The following is a 21,815-nucleotide window of genomic DNA, read 5'->3' as shown; positions in this document are numbered from 1 at the left end:
CCTTAGTCTTACTGGTACTGTTCCAGAATGCGCTCCATGTTTGGGAACGTTCTCTGGCATTTACATTGTTATAGAAATGTTCTGCACCCACTTGCACTTTTCTAGAACATTTGCTTTATTAGAGAATGCTTTAAATATGTTCCTCCTCATTCAACATCTGCACTGTTCTAGAAAATTCTCAGACCACATCTGCACCATTATAGAACGTTCTCTACACACTCGCACTGTCCTAGAATGTTCTCAGACCACATCTGCACTGTTCTAAAAATGTTCTCTCAGATTCAACCACATCTGCACTGTTCTAGAATGTTCTCAGACCACATCTGCGCCATCATAGAACATTCTCTACACACTCGCACTGTTCTAGAATGTTCTCAGACCACATCTGCACCATTATAGAATGTTCTCTCATATTTAACCACATCTGCACTGTTCTACAATGTTCTCTCAAATTCAACCACATCTGCATTGTTCTAGAATTTTCTCTACACACTCACACGGTCCTAGAATGTTCTCAGACCACATCTGTACCATTATAGAATGTACTCCCTCATTCAATATCTGCACTGTTCTAAAATGTTCTCAGACCACATCTGTATCATTATCCCAGTCGCTGTTCATTTTTACTTGATAGTCCGATGCCCTCTTTTTGGGAAAAAAAAAAAAAAACACAACAAAAAACAATTATGGTCACCCTGGCTATAATGACTGGTAGTTCACGGTCACTCGTGATAGAAATAAGCAGTTCAGGGGGAAGTGAATAAATAAACGACTCTTTTACAGAGCGTCCAGCACAGTACAGAGCTGCAGTCTATGGCTGGAATTAAAGCGTGAAACTCGGCTGGGTCACGTGTGGTCAATGGCCTAGTGTTTGAGAACAGACTCCAACATTGACAAAGAAAAGTAAGAGGCTAGTTTCTCCTCAGTCAACCATCAGAGTTCTTTGATCCAATGGATCCAATGTATCCAATGTACACACACTTATTATATGTGTATATATAAACATACATACATATATACACACACATTTTTTATATATATATATATATATATATATATATATATATATATATATATATATATATATATATATATATATATATATATATATAGGGTCATTCTCAGCACTGCAGTTTTGGTGCTTGAGTTTTTTTAAACCACTCAGCGTTAATTCACTCACTGATAAAATGGCCAGTGAGTGTACAAGAAAGTGGCGTTATTGTTATGGCTGATCGGTGTAAATATACATTTGCTGGTGCAAGTACTCATATAAAAGCATAATTTAGCGCCGGATAAAGGAAAAGTACATTTCCAAATTCAAGTTTACATGCTATCCCATATAAAAATTAATATCGAATATTATCATCATCATCATCATCAAGTGTCATTATAAGGTAGCTATATATGCCTAATGGTTCACGAATGTAATAATCCACTGTTTTCACAGAAAAGGAAAATATAATATATACATATTTTTTAATATTGACTTCAACTGGAAAATAAACAATAATGAAAAAGAAATCAACGCAGAACTTTCACCTTCAAAATAAAAGCATTTATTATAAAATTACAGAATTACCAAAGTCAGTACATACGTCTGCTCATGTTGAAATGGCACATTTGACAGCTTATTGAATGGGCTGACCTTTGAAATGAGGGAGCAGTGGAACCACAGATAACTTCCTCTGTACCATAACTTAACAGTCCACTTAGTGAACTTTGACCCTTTGCAAAAAGATACCAGGCTTCCCTTGCAATCCATAAAGGAAAAAAATTAACCCACACATGAACCTTACAAAAGTATGATCCCAGATTCCTGCCATTAAAAACTATTCCAGGTGTGTAGTGTTTGACGTTCAAGCAGAGGGCGCCGCTGAGAAGCAAAAGCAAGAGCGCAGGGTGCAGGGCTGACTCATCAGATCGTTATAAACCGTTCACACACACACACACACACACACACACACACACACACACACACACACACACACACACACACACACACACACACACACAGAGAGAGACAAAGAATAGGCTGACCCAATTTCAGATTCAGTGAGGGATCAAATCTCTGAAATCTCTGAAATCTTTCAGCTTCACTTCAGCAAAAACAAAAACTGCCAGGAGTCTGTATTTTCCACTCCAGGCCTGATTCTAACCACTGTGACCCAACTGAACTCAAACTGAAGACGGAGAAGTCTGAGTCTGCCTCACAGACCTCTAAAGTTGAGAGTCATGCCCCTATTGGGATCTCTGGGCCAAAGTTCTGTAAGGCAGAAACGAATGGGACATCACATCCTCTGGTAAACAAACAGGTTTCTACTATTCTCCTCCCAAAGCTCACTGGATCTTCTGAATTTCAGGGTCATCAACAAGCCAAAATAAGAATCAGGCAACATCCGTACAACATTTCTGTAATTTGGTGCAACTATATTAAGGATTAACCGTAACTGGATTTAAAGCGCCTTTGTTTTTGAGAGAGTACTACTACCAAAGATCCATCACTAACCTGTTTTGATGACGTTTGATTGGGTCATGTTTTTGAGGTTGCTGATCTAATGATGTTAATTCTCTGGAAGCGATTTTGTATAAAAATCCAGATTAGAACCAGAATTTCCAACAGGGGCATGACGCCAAGTACAGAATGAAGACAGAACTTCAGGGGTCTTTTGGAAAGAAAGCCCATTCTTATCACGTATCAAAGAATAGGAGAATTAACGTTTCCCCCTCTTCTGTTTTCCCATCTGTTTCTGGCAGCATGTGGCAAAATTCTGACCAAGCACTCTAAACACCGTAGTTATTGCGATCAAATAAAAACCTTTATTTTACGAAACCACGTGAAACGTCTAGAACATAAGCCACTGTGACCTGTTTTCACATTCATCCGGTTTCAGAAGGTTCTCCTCTTGCTTGCTTGTTCTAAAATGCCCGCCATACAATATTAACCTTCATTTACTGTTCTAGACTGCTCTGTGCTGCACTGCTGCTTCTTGTCTACACTCCGCCTTTCATTTTTTTTTGAGAACCCAGGGTCAGTGTGATCTAGGCTTACTTCCGACATCCTCCCTCAGCAGAACCGTCCGCTACCCAGTTTCCTCTGGTATTGTCAGAAATGTCAAGAAAAGCAGTCATTATTTGGAGATACTAGCTAAAACTCATTGACATATCGTTGCCAGAAACAGAGGCTACAGCTACCTGATGGGGATGTGCTTTCATAGAAACAGGGCTCTGGCAAAAGTTTTACACCAAAAGGACCATGCTATAGTAATATCATAAGCAGCCCCTAGCGTGAGCCAATCTTCAGTCCAATTGGAAACTGGGGAGTTAAAGCAAAATACTGAACACACACACACACACACACACACACACACACACACACACACACACACACACAGAGAGAGAGAGAGAGAGAGAGAGAGAGAAAAGCTTTCTGCTGCAGATTGTTGACCTGACGAGACATGATATACATAGGATAAAATAATACATGCACAGAGAGGAAGGAAAACAAACAAAAGAACCTGTCGAAGCACAGTGTGTGCGTGTGTGTGTGTGTGTGTGAGAGAGAGAGAGAAACTGAGCTTTACAAGCATTCTTAAACATGGCATTGCCATAGTAACTACCCTGACCTTAATACTGGTCATTTCCTGTGACGGGGCCATGGGTGGGAACGGCCACAATTTGCTTATCATTTCCCCCACAAAAGCGCATTTCCATCGGCAGCAAACAAAGGGCCGTCTGCCTCCAAGCAGAACAGTGAGCGGGCTAATAGAAGCAGCAATGGCAGCACAAACAATCGCAATCTCTTTCATTCTCTCTCTTTCCATCACTCACACACACTCACACACACAAAGTCCTCACCAGCTGCACTTACGTTTTAAATGACATAGCAAATGCTGTAAAAAATCAGGCTGCCTAGTCCTTAGATCCTGGCATTTCCTATGATGTTGGTACTGGTTAAAGATTCCTCTAATCCTCTAATCCAGTACCTGAAATGGTAACAGAACACCACATCTAGCAACACCAAAAATTAGACATTTCAAGTTAATCCATGACTTGGGTAGATGCACCTTCCTCGCTAAATGCTAGGAAATCCATAATAAGAACCAGTTCTCCATTTCCAGGTCTTCAAAAAGATAAAAAAAAAAAGAATCAGACAAATCAAACATGGGTGGATTTCAAGATATAGGATGGAGAAAGATAACAGGAATTCTCCACTGGAAATCCCTTAGCACCGTGGACTTGGTACGACTATTAACAGCTTACTCCGTGCCTGGAAAACCGGCTCATATTATGTAACATGAACCAACCCGCCCCCTGCAAAAACCCAAAACAATAAACCCAATGGTTGTCACATGTCAATCTATCTTCCATGATCTTAAATTATTAAATCATTAAATAATTGGAATAAAGTCCCTATCAACAACCAAACAAGTTCCCACATCTCAATGGTCGTGCTCTAGCTGATACAGGCAGGGTTGAAATGACGGAGTATTCGGACTGTGCAGCACAGGCTCCTGCAGTTCTGGAGGACTGAGGTAATGCTACATGATATGTAATGCATGTTCTGATATGCTTTCAAATGTTCATGATATGCAGTGGTGTTTCTGGGTGCAGTACAGGCACCCCTCCACAAGATTCCCAAAACACAAAAAACAGACTTTTATGACCCATGTGCTGACCTAGTAAAGTAAAAAAAAAAAAACACAACTGGGCAAACATATATCCTATTAAGTGTTTTACCCAATAAAATACACCAGAACCCCCCCAACTGTCCTACTGTTCCTAATAAACCAGAGTAGAGAACTTTCATTTCAAACCCAAGTGACTGAATGACACCCGTGCGCGCGCACACACACACACACACGCACACACGCACACACGCACACACGCACACCTCTCTGTGAGCAGTAATACTCGAAATGCTGTATCCTCCCTTCTTTCACAGGCATAGTTCAGCTGATCCTGAAACGGGATTGGTCAAATTATGTAGTCCATAAAACCAATCAGCCAATCAGCTGGTCGTTCCAAGCTGAGGTAGGTGTCCAAAGAGGTCAACCGCAGAAGTGAACATTGATCATGAGCTAAAAATGTCCCAGAAACAAAAAACAAAACAAAACAAAAAAAACAATAAAAAAACAACAAAACAAAAACTTAGGGTGAGGCTGAGGTGCCACCAGAGCTGGTGGTAAAGGCTGTCAGTAAGTCAGTCCTGAAAGGACGTTGGAGGCTATCTGAGTCCCACCCTTGAGGTCATCCACTCCAAGCCCTGGCAAAGCCTGAAAAATACATCAAACTGATTAACAGAATGCATTTATGGAGTATTTCAAGTTGTTGTTTGCCGTAGAATTAGTAAGGACGTGCTTCTATGTAGTTTTACAGGCCTATTCACAACCCTGTTGTTTCGCCTCAGAATGAAATGCAATTAAACACCATAATATTTCCAAAGCTTGGCTAAAATCAAAACGAACAACACACTGTTCTGACTGGCGGGTTTACGCCACTACAACTGCACACAATAGCCACATAGCATAGACTGGGTTTTAGTAAAAAGAACAGTCATTATTATACTTTTTTTTTGTTTTAATTATTCACAAACTCGTCTGGATAGTGTTGCAGTCCTCTTTGGGCGTCTCAGTCTGGCTGGCACAGTAAGCTAGCTGATGCTAGGGTGGTGTGCTAGGGTTCTTCTAGCAAGAACGCCCGCTCACTTTACCGGCTTCCCAGCTTGGTTTGGGATTCCCTCTTCAGTTGGTCCTTCACTGAAGCAATGCTTCACCTGGTTGCCCTTAACCAATCCATCCATGCAATGAACACACCTACACACCCCAGGAAGGCACTTCAGTAGTGACCCGGCAGGCAACGGTGACCTTCCGATCACTCTAACCTCCAGGCCAGGACCGCCGAACTTCTACATTCTGACGAAGTAGCCGTTGCGCGTTTAGTCTCGAAATTTTGCCACTGTGAGTGACTGTCACTATTACATAAATTTCTAGGGTTTGGCCTGGTGTTAACTGCAATACCTCAACCACACATCACATAGATGCTTCAAATGCACTGAAACTGTTTAGTCATTTCAAACAGATGTTAAAATCTTGACCATCCATTTCTTACAGGATTTTGGTTGATCACTACATTCAGGGTATGGAGGAAAAAAACCTATATCACCACACTGTTGTTTAGACAAATGCACCCCCCCCCCCAACCAGATGCAAGCACAAGCCAGTGAATGTCCTTGTGTGTGTGCATGTCTCACCCTTCTCCTGTAAGTGCACAGCAGGACTGAATGTGCCAGGGATGGTCTTTGATGGAGCTGAGAGTCAGGTACTTGGAGATTTCTGCTGCAGACATACAGCCCTTCATATCCTGTTTATTAGCAAATATCAACACTGCTGCTTTACGCAGGTCCTGAGAGGGAGAGAAAGAGAGAGAGAGAAAGAAAGAAGAATCTGCTCAGCATGTTTGTGCAGTGACCGTGGATCAGCGCATATAGCGCTATGCAAAGCCTCCTGAGGTGTCTGAGATAATGAGATGTAAAGCTGTTTATCAGAGCAGTAAGCATTTTAAATTAAACACACTGCTCAAACGATCTGTTCCTGTGAATAGCAAAGCCAGTAGAGATCTGACACCCCCCCCCACTCCTCATTTTCACCTACATACGGTGATTCTTGCTTTACTGACATTTAACTGAACCCTTTCTTCTCTCTTCCAGTTAAAGGTTCCCTGTGCCACCGGCTGCAACACAAACCCAAAGCATCCACCCCTGTGCTTAACAGTTGGACACGTGTCTTTTTCATTCAAAATGTATGAGTGCTTAAATCTCTAGGACTGTCTAAACTAAACACACAAGAAAAATAATAAACTAGTCTTTATTAAAATGTTGAAAAATTGGAGATCAGTTCATCTCCTCACTGAGCTATTTACAGCAATGGGGATTTTGACCAGGGGAGTCCAAACCTTTGCATGACGATGTTGTATGCATAATCTTAATGATTTCAGAAGTTCTAACTAAGGAGGTACAGTACCTAAAAGTAACCATCCATCTAATCAATCCTTTATTAAAGTAAATCAGGTGAGCTGCTGAACAAATCCATACACTGGCTGGAGCACACAGAGAAGTCAGGAACCAAACCTGTGTTCTTTGCACGTTTATCCTTCTTTTTTATTTATATTTATATATAAATGTGTTTGTCAAATTTGGTACCGTCAATGAATCCATTTTCAAAACTCCCCCTAGCACTAGCAATGCTCCAGACACTAGGAGGGTAAGGACTTAACACATGTAAAGCCAGCCACCTCCTCTATTCGAACTGCTGCGGATCCAGACACTACCAGGCAGCAGACACGCTGGGCGAAAAGCACGGGTCTGGGACGTGCTGGCCAAGAACACTTAAGAGTCATAAGAGGAGAAAGCGCCATCTACCCACCCAGCATGGCAAATTGTGTCCTTTTGGACAAAGCCGAAGCCTGTAGTAGCTAATTAGATTACTGAGCCACTCAGAAACCCAACCAGTGTTCTTCTAATTTAGATATTAACAAATTCACTCAAACAGGACATTTCACCCATGAATTTGTGTTGAATTATATTTTACAGCAGTTGGATAGTTTTCACAGGCAAAAGACACACAGCTGAGGGACTTCAACATTGTTCCTGGCTGCCTGTAATGCTTGCCCAGCACTATACACAAAAGCCAGGCAATAACCTTCAGAACATTTAGTCCAGTGTTTCCCAATCTGGGTCCTGAAGTACCTCTGCACTGTTATTTTAGTGCTGCTCCAGCTCCAGCATCTGACTCAGCACCAGCTGTCTTCTAGGACAAAGACTGGGAAACACGGCTTTAGATGAATAAAGCTAGATATATATATATAAAAAAGTTACAAAACCACACAAGGAACCAATTCAGGTTTAGAAAGAGTAACTTTTTAGCACAGCTGCAAAATAAACTCTCACTTCTACATTTTGCCCTTCAAAGTTCTTGAAAGTGGGTCTTGCAGCTGTTTCTTTCGTTTTTTTTTTACAATCCGCATTCCTCACACTGCAACATCGCCTTGACTTCTTTGTTCCACTTTCTGCAAACGCTTGGCTTGCAGCAAAGCAGACGACCAAAAGACTTGAATACAGGCTAGAACACAGCAGTGTCAGTGCTGGGGTTACCTGTAGTCAGTAAGGTCGCAATAACGCCTGATTAAACTCGATTAAAGAAAAATCTATTCAGACTTCAGCTTGAAAAGCAGCGGTTTGTATTGTAATACATGTTTTAAAATCTCCTACTGCTTTCTCTTGATGAACCTGATGAATACTTTTCTATACATTTATGTACAGATAGTGTTTCATTAGGGTTATACTCATAATTTAGGAAGTATTATGTAAAAGGTTGCTAATTTCTTTTCTGTTTAAAATTGTTTTGTTTGAGTTATATGATGAAAAATATGTGCTGTGACTAGACTATAAATTCTTTATTCCAGTTATTCTGTTATTCTGGGTGGGTTTATTATTTGTAGGATATTAATCATGCACAAACAGTTATGGCTGACGTTTATGTCCACTATATTGGGCTAATATTGGGCTTTCAGTGATTTCATTTGAATGAAAATTTGTTGCACATGTTAAAATTGTGTTTTTACTGAAATCAACACAGGGTTGAAATTTTACACCCACTCTTAACAATATACATAAACCTGTTAGTGATCATTATTGACTACAGTTGATAACTTCTCTGTACTGAAAAAAGGGTGAGAAGAAATTAGTTTGGATGGTCGGAAATAATCCAAGAACCACCATAGGACAGGCCTGCCATGAACTGGAAGCTGCTGGAACACCAGTGTCATCATCTACAGTCAAGTAAGTTTCACATAGCCATGATCTGAGAGGCTGTGGTCAAAACAGAAGACTCTGTTCCAAAAAATTGACACTTTCAAGCTTGTCAAAGAAAGATATTTGGATGAGAAATGGTGAGGCATTCATCTGAGAGTACACTGCAGCAACTGTTAAGCATAGTGACAATAGCAAAATGTTCTAGAGCTGTTTTGCTGCCAGGGGAACTGATACAGAAAGAAAGAAGAAGGGGGACTACCTCAGAATTCTTCAGCATAATTGCAAACCATCAGCTAGACGGTTGATACTTGGACAACAATCCACATATACACGATGGTTGTGGAACTGATTAAGCAGACTGAGGTTACATTTTTGCAATGGCCTTCCATATGTCCTGAAGTTGTGTCCACGTATTTTATTGAACGCTCCCATTTCTGCCAAGAAGAGTTTCCCAAAAGCTTTCTGATGGCTACCAAAAGCATCTTTTCTTTTTTTCTTTTTTTTACTTGCCAGTGTTGCTGTTTGTATACTTCTGACTCTGTATGTCTGACTTTGACCTTTTGTTGATTTGTAATCCCTCCCCCCAAAAATACTAATAAAATGACTCGAGCAATTACCTGCTGATGATTCTGCCATTATATATTCTGTGCACCTATTGATGACCAAAAAGTACTCAATAGGTTACTTAATTATTAATATTATCGACAGCAGCAACCCGAGTGGTGGCCTGAACGGTTTCAGCATTTAGTAGGAAAATGCAACAGTGAGAGTCTGAGGAATTTATTAGCAGGTTCAGTCTCAGGGTTTTTGTTTTCCACCACAATGAACTGAACAGAGACAATGGTGGACAGCAAATGTTAGGAAGAATGAAGCTTGTGTATTTTCCTATATGGGCTTCAAGAAACTAAAGAGCTTGTGTGTGTATGTGTGTGTGTGTGTGTGGTGTAAACAAGGTTTTACCTCATGAGCCAGCATTCTGTACAGCTCCTCTTTGGAGATTGCGAGTCTTTCTCTGTCTGTACTGTCCACTACCAGGATGATGAACTACAGAAAGGACAGGCACAGACACACACAATGTTAAACAGGTCATGTTACAGCTACTTCTCTGAAAAAGGCATCAGACAATAGCACAGTCACAGACAGGCTGGGTCTATGTTTGGAAAGTGCACTTTCTGTGAGTTGAGTCTGCGTGTCCTTGCATGCAAGCACGTGTGCATGTGGGAATGAATGAGTGTTGAACAGATTGCAGCGGTTTGGAACAGCACTCAGTATCCGGCCCCCGCCGCCTCCCCCCAAGCACACTATTTTTTTCGATTGAATGGCTGTGACTGCCCCTTTTAGTCTTCTTTGTTAGCCCCTGAACTCTGACCCCTAAGTCCAACGCACGCACACACACACACACCCCAGCTGGGCTTTGGACGACAGACTGCATTTGAAACATTCATCAATGTAACAACAGAGGTATAGCTAGTACACACTCCTACATGCACACCATAGAAACCCCACACCAGGGTCACCCAGGTTGGTTCTGAACTTCTGACTGAAACCCTACCCAGTGAAACCCCTCTAAAACTTATACGTTATTTATAGCTACTCATCCTTTATCCTTTGTCTGCGGTGCGATACCTTATATATGGGCATGAGAGCGGCAAGATGGCAAGATTTTCATGATGCATGACGTGTCATGATACTCAAGGTTTTAAAGAGTTGGAATGACGTGTTCCAGCACAATTTATGAGGCTTTATGGAATTCAATACATACAGAAAAAAAAAAGTCAACCTTGGATAAGTTTAGGGGTATTTTAAGTGTCTTTACAAAACCCCTGGAAGAGTAAAGTGGGCAGGAATAAGGCAGGGCTTGTGTCATTCATGCATTAATTTAAATGAATGGGCTTTTAATCAAGCAATTAATTGATGTTTGAGGGGTTAATTCTGTTAGAACGCAACAAAAAAGGGTAAGTTGAATTTATTTATCTGAGGCAAACTGGTCAGAGTGGATCATAATTACAGTTCTAGTTCAATTAAATCAAAAATTTTAACATACATGTCGTCTCACTAGCACACAAACAAAAAGAGTCATTTTTGAGCATTTCTATTGGTCTAATCATGATGGACATGTCAGATTTACATGATCAAAAAGTAAAAAACTGCAACAATGGAGACAATATATTGTAATATGTTAACATATGTGCATTATGTGGACAAAAGTATTGGGACATCCGAGTTTATCCTGCTTTTATTGGAATAACTGTCTAGGGAAGACTTTCTACTAGATTTTAGGAGAGTGGTCAGGATATTAAATGATCACTACCTCACCTCATCTCACACACTATAAGTCATCCCAAAAGTAGTATAACTCTTTATACCCCTGTAGCCACACATCTAGCATTAGGCATAATGCCAAGAGGTTCATATGCTTCTGATAGTACCTATTGTATTGCCTTTATACTTTTCTACAGGGACTAAATAATGTGTAGGTGTGCGCAGTTGCACATCTGTGTCAGCAAAAGGCCGCAACTTAAGTAGCCGAATGCATTCATTAGAAGGGCTGTCAACAAATAATTAGACATAGTATCCACGACACTCATTTAGGCATGACTTATTTTTGGACGCTATTACAACGTTGTGGAACAACATTACTGAAATCTTACCTCTGTGTTGGAGTAGTAGGTGTTCCAAGAGGAGCGAAGACTCTCCTGGCCACCAATGTCCCACATTAGGAAGTGTGTATTTTTCACCACAATCTCCTCCACGTTGCTGCCGATCGTTGGCGAAGTGTGAACGACCTCTTTCATCAAGCTGCACGACAAACCGAAGCACTAAATAAACCGTCCAGGATTACAGCACTGAGAACAAACCTACATTCATGTAGCGCACTGTACTTACAACTGGTAAAGAATGGTGGTCTTTCCTGCGTTGTCAAGACCCACAATGATCACCTTGTGTTCTGTAGACCAGACATAGAACAAAACACATAGAAATGGGTTTAAAAATATATATACAAAAACATACTTCAGTAGTAGTAGTAGTAATCTTTCACCCCATTTATTACAAAATTTAAAATTTTCCAAAAACAATTCAGGATTATTGTGATGTTTAAAATATATCAAATTGGATAAGTTGCTTATACAGAAGTAAGCCTGCACAATATATTGTTTTAGAATCGGTATTGCAGTGTAAATATGTGTAAAAGCCACATCACAGGATGTGTCTTGTGCAATGTCAATTTACATTTTTATAAACATTTTGCTGCTTGATACAAAAGGAAAATTCAAACTGTTACTATTTTCTATGACATATCCGCCAGAGATGGCCTAATATTACTAATTTCGCTACAATATTGGATACACAGAGTACATTACTAATATCGTGACATCTCATCGTTGACTTCCGGTTAAATACGGTGGGAATTCATGGATTTTCATTTGTTTTTGTTTTTTTATTGCAAACTACAAAATATTGTGCTTCAACTTTTGAACAAAGACAAAAACCTAAAAGACTTCCCGAGTTGCAAAAAGAGCAGGTCACAAAATGGCACCAATACCACCAATCAATACACTACCCAGTTCCATGCTGTCAGGGTATCTAGACTATTGATTTATGTAGATTCACAAAGATTTAGCGAAGCCCCGTGCACTGTTTGTATGATCCACATCGACTAGGCAGGAAAGCTGGGGAAAAAACCTTAATGCAATAAGCAGAGTGTGTTGGAAAAGGGCTTAGATGAAGAGCTGTTTTCCCAGTACCATTAGCTTCTTAGTAGTTCTCAAGGCTACCCAGGGGCCCTTTATGTAGACGGGAACCCTTTCCTCCAATTCAGGGCAAGCTTACTTCCTCCCTGTGTCTCAAAGCTCATTTATGCCATGCAGCTTCATGGTCACTCTGGGCCTGTTACCAACTGCTCATTTTCAACTCTTACTATATAGCTCAAATGGCTGAATGTAGGCCCAAACATACACAACTACTTTCCTTAAGTGTTACTACCAGAGAGTATGATGGGTCATGACCAGTAGAGCTATCCTTTGAGACAGTGTAGAAGACAGAGTAGAAGCAGTCTGACTTTTCACCTCCAGATTTAGATATAGGCCAAGGGAAGGAAGCCAGGTCAGTCAAATTGTGTGTTTCCTGACAGTTTCACAATGCGACACAGGATGGTACACCATTATTACTTCCTCATGAATGACCGAGCCAGACTGAGTTTGGCTACCAATTTGTACAAATTTATTAGTGACACAAACAAGTAAAAGAAACCACATGCAGTCATCCGTTTCTGCTAAATGGACTGATGAATTGGAGGCATTACAAAGGCTTATAGGGATGCACCTACATGTCTATTCTAGACCGATGCTATCTGATATTTTTGCATACTGGCTGATAATACTGGCTGTAACACTTGACTATACTCATTTGGACTAGAACTCCAGAAGAATATAACTAGAGATGGGGAGGGAAAAAAAACCCAAAAAGACAAAAACAAACAAACAAAAAATTATGCATCGGTAGCGGCCGATTTACAGCTCAAATATGTAACTGGCAGACATTTCTTTTATTAGCTGATCCTGAGAGTCAAGTTAAGGATTACAGTAGCTTTGCATTAGGCTCTGGATACCACATTTAAGAGTCCTTAACTCAGCCCAGTACAGTGAGTAGCAGAATACAGCAGAGCTAACAAACATTAACACTAACCACACAAACACAGCAAACAGTGCAGACCACATTAACCACGACCAAAAGTACAGCAGCTACAGTCAGAAAGCTACATAAATCACATCCGAATCTTGATGCTCGATAGGCAGCCAGTTTCAGTAGCATTTCCACTTTGCGCTCCACAGTGCAGTTCCGCACAGGAATTCGCAGGCTCTCTCAGTAGGTGCTCGGAGTTCGGAACTTTAAACATGGTGTGAAGTAAAATACATTTCATCATGAGACACGACGCAGAACATTACAGATGATGCCCTTCATGATCACACATTACCAAGTCAGACTGAAAAAACGAATGCAACATCCAGCCCCGCCCTCAAATGATACCAGCATTCAACCCGTTGTGGTCAAAGATGATCGATGACCGGTATCGGCCTTAGAAACACTGCACAGTAGCCCACCATCACTAACTTGTTCTGCTGTTCTGGACTTTAAGAACCAAATGATCAAATATCTGTTTGAAAGATCAACCAGATCCATCCATCTGCTCTGTAATCAACAGATACCACTGCACTTTCATTACGGCAAAGACTTATTATTATCAAGATTATATGCTATCTGAGAAGAGAAGGGAATGTTAAGGTCATGGATAGAGGTGGCATGATACGGCTTCTTCTCGGATTTTGATACCTAATCTGATAGCAATGCCAGTAAGAAACTTGTGGACACTGACACCAACCCTAAAGGTCTTCTTCAAAAGCTTATAAGCTTTAAAATGTTTCTAATGGAACCTTCTGAGCATCTAAAAGTAGGCCATCATGCTCAAACTACTTAATCACTTGACCACCTCACAGGAAGAAACACACAATCTATAACATAACAGTGGCAGAACCATTTTTAGTGCTATATAGAAGCATTTACTAACAGATTATTAAAAGAATCATCTACAACTGATTTGCTTTGTATGTTATGAGCCCTTTATTCAGGCAAGCTTGGCTGCTTTCACTAAAAAAACTCCTAAAGAGTCTATTTCTTTTTTAAAAAGGTATATATTAGGCTCTTACACTGGCTCTTCTTTTTTCGCCTCTAATATCCAGTCCGGTTCTTTCTACAGATATCATCCCAAAACCGATATTCAATGAAACCAATATGCTCCTCGTAAGAACAGTCTAAATGAGATGATCTAGAAGAGTGACCATTAGGGAAAAAAAGCAAGCCGTTCTGAAGCTGAAATAACAGCGCAATGAAAGGAAAACCACAGCTGCAGAGTAGTGACAGAAACCCTCAAAATAAAAGCCAAAACCAAAAATCACAGACAATCTGCAGAATGGGATAAAAGCGACTGTGAAAAGCATGCCTCTCACGACTGGAAGAGGAGCAACAGACAACCTACACTGCGAAAGACAAACCCCTTAGCATGACAAACAGAAAAGCCAGACTGGGATTTGAAAGGAATCAGAAAGATGAAAGGAAGGCGTTCTGGAACTAAGCCTTCTGTACAGATGAGAGGGTGATAAATCTGGATGGGAAAAGTGTAAAGGAGAACTGCACATGAACCTGAGCAGACGAGTCAGTGTTATGGCGTGGGCATGCATGGCTGCTTCTGGAACGGGCTCACTGGTCTTGACTGATATAAATAAAAATCTCCTATCCAACAAGGGGAAGTTCAGAAGTTCAGTTTGCTATTTCAGTTTGATTCCCAACCTACTGCAGCTTTAATTGAGAGGTTCAACAAGGAAAAAATAAAAATAAAAAACGAACGCTGCAAACTGCTCTCTTGAAATCCATTTGAGCACACACCTCCCATCCGGCTTGGTAGTGCATCTCAGCGGAAGAAGTCAACAGCCTGGTGGTTCTAGTGGGCTGCAAACTACAGGCAGTTACTGCCTTTAAGGGGTCGCTTATGCAACCTAACACTCAATTTAATAGGGAATCTTAACTTGCTTTTAATGCCGTTGTTCTAGTACTAGCTTGTGCTTAGCTTCACTTCTGCTTAACTTCTTCAGTCTTATTTTATTGGTGCCAACTTGATAGAAGGTGTCCACAAACAATTGGACATCAAGCGCATGTGTGTAACGTATGGTAAGCAGTGTCCTATTAATCAATGACAGACAGTTGTTTAAGTAAGTAGTTACCTACACACACACACCTAACATTAAACACTAATGATCTATGAATCTGTTCACATGACGGTGCAGTATTTAAACTTTAAAGGTCTTAAATTAAAATATAACCACAGTGGCTCAATAGTTCAACTTTTGTTCAACTCAAGTTTTAAGAACATTAAATAATCTAAAATTAATTTCGCAGAATATTTTGCAGGAATAACAATGGTTTCATCCACCTTATTTTGCCACGCCCACTTTCAGGAGTTCACCTTTTCGTAGAACTTCCGATCATTTCATCTCAAATAGTTTGCAGTCGTATAGTGTTTGAAGTGAATGCCGTCTGAAGTAGACTACTGTCGTGGACACCGATCATAAAGTAGTTCACTGTGTTAACCCAACATGTCAACATGCTATTTAGAGCAGAGCCAACTAGCTTTCCAACACACTACAACAGGATCGAATGGTGAACCCTCCTAAAGCGTCCGCTTCACTGGAGCCTGATTGTCTTTACCTGAGGAAATAGCTCATTCTGATGTTTGTTTCCCCACTACAAAAAGGTAAGAGCAGAAATATGGACGTTTGGGTGGACGTTTGTCTATAATTCAGAGCCTTCAACTGTAGGACGACGGCTACAAGTTCTATGGTGCCTCATAAGCCTCTGGCATTGTTTTTTGTTTTGTTGTGTTCGTGACACCCTCTAACTAGCATATCTTATTACTCTCTGTATGTTTATCATCACTGTGGTCGTAGCATACATCAACACATCTGCTGTTGCACTGGACGTCCTACACAAAATAAAGATGACCAGCCCCCCATTGCTTATAGGAAAATAAGGTGAATATACAGAGGAAAATCTTCCCCTCATATCCATCACCTGCTTATAACTCTATATCAGACTGTAGTGAAGCACAGTGAGTGGGATTTTCACACTGGCTCAGATAGTCAACCAAACTGCTCCTACCCTCCTGTTTACTTCTTGTGAATGGCCGTGAGATGTTTAAGAATGCGTCCTGCTGTGCAACACTGGGTAATGAGTGCTGCCCGAGATGGTAATGCAGGGAATTAAGAGAGAGAATGGGATTACTAATCCCATTCTCCAGAGTCTTCCTACAGCAGTCAGCCCGGGGGGAATTAGGCCAACACTGTGCCACGGTTTCCTTTGGAGCTCTACTTGGACAGAGCAAGAACAGAAGAAACATTGATCAAAAGAAGGCGAGAAGTCGATCTAGCCCCATGCTTAATTTTTCTGGTCATGTTGTAAGCCACGGTGCTCACAGGGGGTTACTGGACATAGGCATGCCTGCCAGTCTTTAGACTCGGAGTCCACAAAGCACATTTATTTACCCTTCAGGAGGAACCCTGCAAACTTTCAACCTGGTTCAGTTCTTAAAATGTACACAAAGTCACTGAGTGGTTGGATGTGAAACGCTAGGCTCTCGGGGAAACCTGCAGTCAGAACTGTTAAGAAGAGCTTAACTCTTTAAACCCTTTAAAGGCCCAACACCTTAATTCCTCATCCTCAAATGACATAAGTTGCATACTGTCTCATAGCGGTTACTGAATATTTTACAGTAGCTACAATAATGTACATTAGTACAGAATAAAGGGTCTTAAAATTTAAATGACAAAAGCCTGAGGTTCAAGAGGTTTTTGAGACGCTGAGACTGCGGTCCGAATGTCTGGGATACTGCTTTACAATAGTTTTAAGAAGGTTTTGCTCTAAAATGTAGTTTCAAATCGGAGGGACTCTTTCAAATGGTTCTTTGACTGGTGCTCCAGAAGAACCACCTTTGTTCCATAAAGAAATGTTCTTTGCAGAGATGTGTGAGTGTGAGGAACCTTTATATGAAGTGATGAATCTTTTGGTCTTCACACTCAAACATCTCTATCTCCATCATGTTCAGGTTTACTGGTGGTTTTGAGCAATAAAGGAAAGGCTATAGTGTGTTTTAGATATCCTGACCCTTGGCTTCAAGCGACTTCACTGTAAAGAAAATACAATTAGGGATGTCCAATCAGGTTTGTTTGCTGCTGCCCCCCCCCCCTTACTGAAGTAAAGTAAAACCCTGCAGTCAAGCCACCTTCTGTGCATGTAGTGAACTGATATACCTCTTGTTGTTTGTCTACTAATGTGACATAACTGGTTTATAGTGAGTCAATGTGCTGCGATTAGGGTATTTATAACTAGTGTGTGTATTAGCATTAGCCTCCACTCGGTTCTGAATGCACTCTTCAGTGCTGGTTTAAAAACAGAGAAAGCTGTGAGGTTCTCCCGCTGGTAGAACAGAGCGTTTCAGTGATTGTTTCTATGAGGTTTCTATAAAGGTCTGTTTTCATATGGCTCCACACTGAAAACTCGATACTCTCTTTTATACCTTCTGAGAACGCTGAGTGCTGATTCTGGACTGGATTGGGATTCAAATAACAGATACCCAACAACAACTCTATAAATTACGTTGTTCACACTCTGAAAAATCTGTAGAAATCTACAAATCTGCCATACCTGCTGTAACCAACGCCTTTTCCAAAAATGATTAACGCTATCCAGGTGCTAAGGTATTCTACCTTAGCAAAGATGTGATCAAACAGGATCAGTTTAGCACGCAGATCAGTAACGGTCAATCACTGTGAAAAGCTACTGCTCAAGTTCTACTTAGCGTATTGATCCTTTTTATATGGAATGACACAGCATCCACTCTTAAGTACAGAGCAGACGTATACGCCTCCTTAATAACTGTCTGATGACTGGCACTGATGTCAGTCCCTCTACAGTACACTTAGTCACTTCAGTACAAAAAATAAATAAATAAAAATGCTGCAAGAGAAAAGCATCTTCTCACGGCTCAGGAACCACGTTCTTTCTGGATCATCAGCCGACATTCCAGGGATTGGGAGATTCCGGATTGGAATGTTTGTTCCAAACTTGTCGGTTTCACAATCTTCTTTAAAAATAATAGACAGTCCTATTCTGAACACTTCAGCACTTCACATACAGTCTGCTTTCGTTACAGCAGACCTGGAACGTTCAGATCAGTGAAAGCAGATTTGGATCTCAAGATCATGAGTGAAATAATTGTAGCTCATAAGCTGTGTGCATTAAAGTCCTTTGTAGGTTTTACAACAACAGTGAAGAACAGCTGCTGGACGAGTCTTTCTCCAAAACTGTCTAGATGTGGAATAAGAATAGCCAAACACCATGCAAAACATTCAAACCCAATCCAGAACGGGTCGATACGGGTCTTGAGAGTGGCAATGGCAGCGTTCCCAGCTGCCTGCCCTGAGTTAAGTTCCTGCTGCTCTCGCCGAGAATAACATGACAGGAAGACAATAATACAATGTGAATAACGTAAAGGGAACACAATACAGGAGGAATACGCCTTCCATGCGTTCTGCTTGCCGGGTCACCCACGGCACCAAGCCTTCTGTCACATCCTTTGAGTCAGAGAACCTCAGCGTCTGTTCAACAGCACAAAAGCACTGGGGGTTGGGCCATGACAGCTTTTTGCCTTCAATCTCCACATGAACCCATCTAACAGCCTCTCACTCTAAACTCCATCACGGTCTCACACTAGATCAAGCCAGATCATGGTACAGCCACTGATACCTCAAGATGTGCAGCAGAAGCAACAGAGGGTTGAGTCAGAGTCCTGAAATCTGACCACAGTCCTGACCTCCAGTTTACGCAGATTTTTTGATTTTTTGACAGTTTGGTTGAACGGGACAGGGGTATTTTAGGTTTGTATGATTAGGTCGGACTCTCTTTTGGATAAACAATGTCTTGACCAATATATATTTTTTCTCAAGTGAAATTATTTACACTGACCACCTGTTTATAAACCAGTCACAGCCCGTCTCATCCTTCTACACTTTAAAAAAAAGTTTTTTAATACATTTTATTCATTTTTCTTACATTGCATTATTCTTCAGTCTTGCATATAAAATGTTATGACTGACACAGTTGAGGGTCCCCAGGAGACCCTGTATTTCACTTAGCAAATTTTAAACAATGATTTAAAATATGATGATAAATATGAAGCTGATGAACTATATGCAATATCTGATTGTTGTTTCATAGTTAAATTGCGGTAAAAAGGTATGCAAAATAAGCTAAAGCTTTAGCAAACACCTTTCTGATCAGCGTTTTCTTTGTGTTCTTTATTTTTTTTATTTCCTAATAATGCCATGATTTACTGTTATTTATTTTGGGTTTTTTTTATTTCCTAATAATGTAAATGATTTACTGTTATTTATTTTGGGGTTTTTTATTTCCTAATAATATAAATGATTTACTGTTATTTATTTTGTTTTGTTTTTTATTTCCTAATAATATAAATGATTTACTGTTATTTATTTTGGGTTTTTTTTATTTCCTAATAATGTAAATGATTTACTGTTATTTATTTTGGGGTTTTTTATTTCCTAATAATATAAATGATTTACTGTTATTTATTTTGTTTTGTTTTTTATTTTTTCTAATAATGTAAATGATTTACTGTTATTTATTTTGGGTTTTTTTTATTTCCTAATAATGTAAATGATTTACTGTTATTTATTTTGTTTTGTTTTTTATTTTTTCTAATAATGTAAATGATTTACTGTTATTTATTTTGGGTTTTTTTATTTCCTAATAATATAAATGATTTACTGTTATTTATTTTGTTTTTTATTTTTTCTAATAATGTAAATGATTTACTGTTATTTATTTTGTTTTGTTTTTTATTCTTTCTAATAATGTAAATGATTTACTGTTATTTATTTATTTATTTTTTTATTTCCTAATAATGTAAATGATTTACTGTTATTTATTTTGTTTTGTTTTTTATTTTTTCTAATAATGTAAATGATTTACTGTTATTTATTTTGGGTTTTTTTATTTCCTAATAATATAAATGATTTACTGTTATTTATTTTGTTTTTTTTTTATTTCCTAATAATATAAATGATTTACTGTTATTTATTTGGGTTTTTTTTTATTTCCTAATAATATAAATGATTTACTGTTATTTATTTTGGGGGTTTTTTTTATCTACCAGAGTCGAAAGTGTCTGATCGTATCATTATGACTGAGCTCAGCCAGATGTTTTTGCACTCATGCTATGCTAACAAGCTAAAGCTAACGTTAACCTCACCTGAGCAGCTGTGAACCGTCCAGCGGTTTTAACCGTTAGCTAACGGGGGCAGTTAGTTAGTTAGCTCAGTTATGACTGAAAACAACCCAACCCACCAACCCACAGCCCGGCCCAGCCTCGCCTGTTTTAGGAGCTGAAGCTTAGCCTCCTCCTGTGTAACACCACGACCCCCGTTAAACCAGCGCTCCTCACACTGCCGCGGTCTTCAGCTGATTAGCGGCCGCGGAGAGAGACCCAGCTGCTGAACGACCCGCTTTTATTTGGGCTCCAACGTTTCTGGCTGATTCCCCAACAAAACAACTTACCCTGATTACAGAAAAAACTCCAAAGTTTGGCCACAATTAGCCCCATGTCTCTCGTTTGTTGGCTTGTTTTTTTTCCTCGACTTGGCCAAAATAAGGCGAGCTGCCCCAGAGGCCTGCAGATCCGCCGCTCTCGCTCGCTAACCCGTTATACTCATGCGGGGAGCTCGTCCAGCTAACGCGAGCTACACAACTCCCATTTTCCAGTCGTACAAGGTAGCCAAGCGGTGTGGGATTCACGCCGACATTCCCGCTAGCTCGGTTGTGAGGTTAATGGATGGTGGATAACGAAGCCCGTAGGTCAGTTAGTTCTCCCCCGGTCTCTTCAGCTCTTTGTCTGAGGGCAGCTGCGCCTCCACTCCTCCATCTCCCGAAGCAGAGCGGCGGAATCCGGGGAACGGTGGCTTTTTAGCCTCGGGGTGGTTCTACCGCGGCTCCAGAGCTCCAGTGAGGCTCCAGCGAGAATCGGCAAAGGTTACAAACGCCTAACCCAATGCGCCTTCTCTAAATCTCGGCTCCTTATCAGCCTGCAGTGGAGGAGCGCTTCTTCTGAGTCAGCCCCTGAAGAAAGGAAAGTTTGCGCAGAGCTCTGCGGCCAGTCAGGCGGCGTGCAAGCGGATGACAAGCTCTCACTCGCCTAGTCGCTCTGAAACTCCGCCAAGCGCTAAATACCGACACCATCCCCCAACCATAAACGCATCCCAGACCGTCCTGTTCTTCTCCGAGCTCTCGCCGACCACAAAAGGTTCATTACCGTCACCTACTGTGTGGGAGTCTCAGTTTTTCGGAGCAAAACTACATTTCCCATCAGCCCTCGCGTCGAAAT

At 40.5% G+C, this 21,815-nt stretch overlaps 1 protein-coding gene across 1 annotated transcript; it reads right to left on the bottom strand.

Annotated features, from left to right (window-relative positions):
* Positions 1-1,540: 1,540 nt before the first annotated feature.
* On the bottom strand, positions 1,541-21,758 carry arl8 (ADP-ribosylation factor-like 8). The gene is made up of 6 exons (XM_072688049.1): positions 20,993-21,758; positions 11,696-11,756; positions 11,461-11,608; positions 9,770-9,853; positions 6,251-6,402; positions 1,541-5,273 (listed from the first exon to the last, which is right to left on the bottom strand). Exons 1-6 carry the CDS (start codon positions 21,036-21,038, stop codon positions 5,225-5,227), a joined length of 540 nt encoding a protein of 179 aa, XP_072544150.1. The 5' UTR covers positions 21,039-21,758; the 3' UTR covers positions 1,541-5,224.
* Between the last annotated feature and the right edge of the window lie 57 nt (positions 21,759-21,815).

The sequence above is a fragment of the Salminus brasiliensis genome, chromosome 9 (assembly GCF_030463535.1).
Source record: "Salminus brasiliensis chromosome 9, fSalBra1.hap2, whole genome shotgun sequence".
Taxonomy (NCBI): Eukaryota; Metazoa; Chordata; class Actinopteri; order Characiformes; family Bryconidae; genus Salminus; species Salminus brasiliensis.
This window is presented reverse-complemented; position numbering and strand designations above follow the sequence as displayed.

Excerpts from the sequence above, each read along its gene's own strand:
- arl8 (XM_072688049.1), bottom strand. The coding sequence starts at position 21,038 with ATGGGGCTAATTGTGGCCAAACTTTGGAGTTTTTTCTGTAATCAGG. Across the intron at positions 9,854-11,460 it reads CCTACTACTCCAACACAGAG|TTCATCATCCTGGTAGTGGA; the intron begins GTAAGATTTCAG and ends TCCTTTCTGTAG. Across the intron at positions 6,403-9,769 it reads ACAGAATGCTGGCTCATGAG|GACCTGCGTAAAGCAGCAGT; the intron begins GTAAAACCTTGT and ends TCTCCCTCTCAG.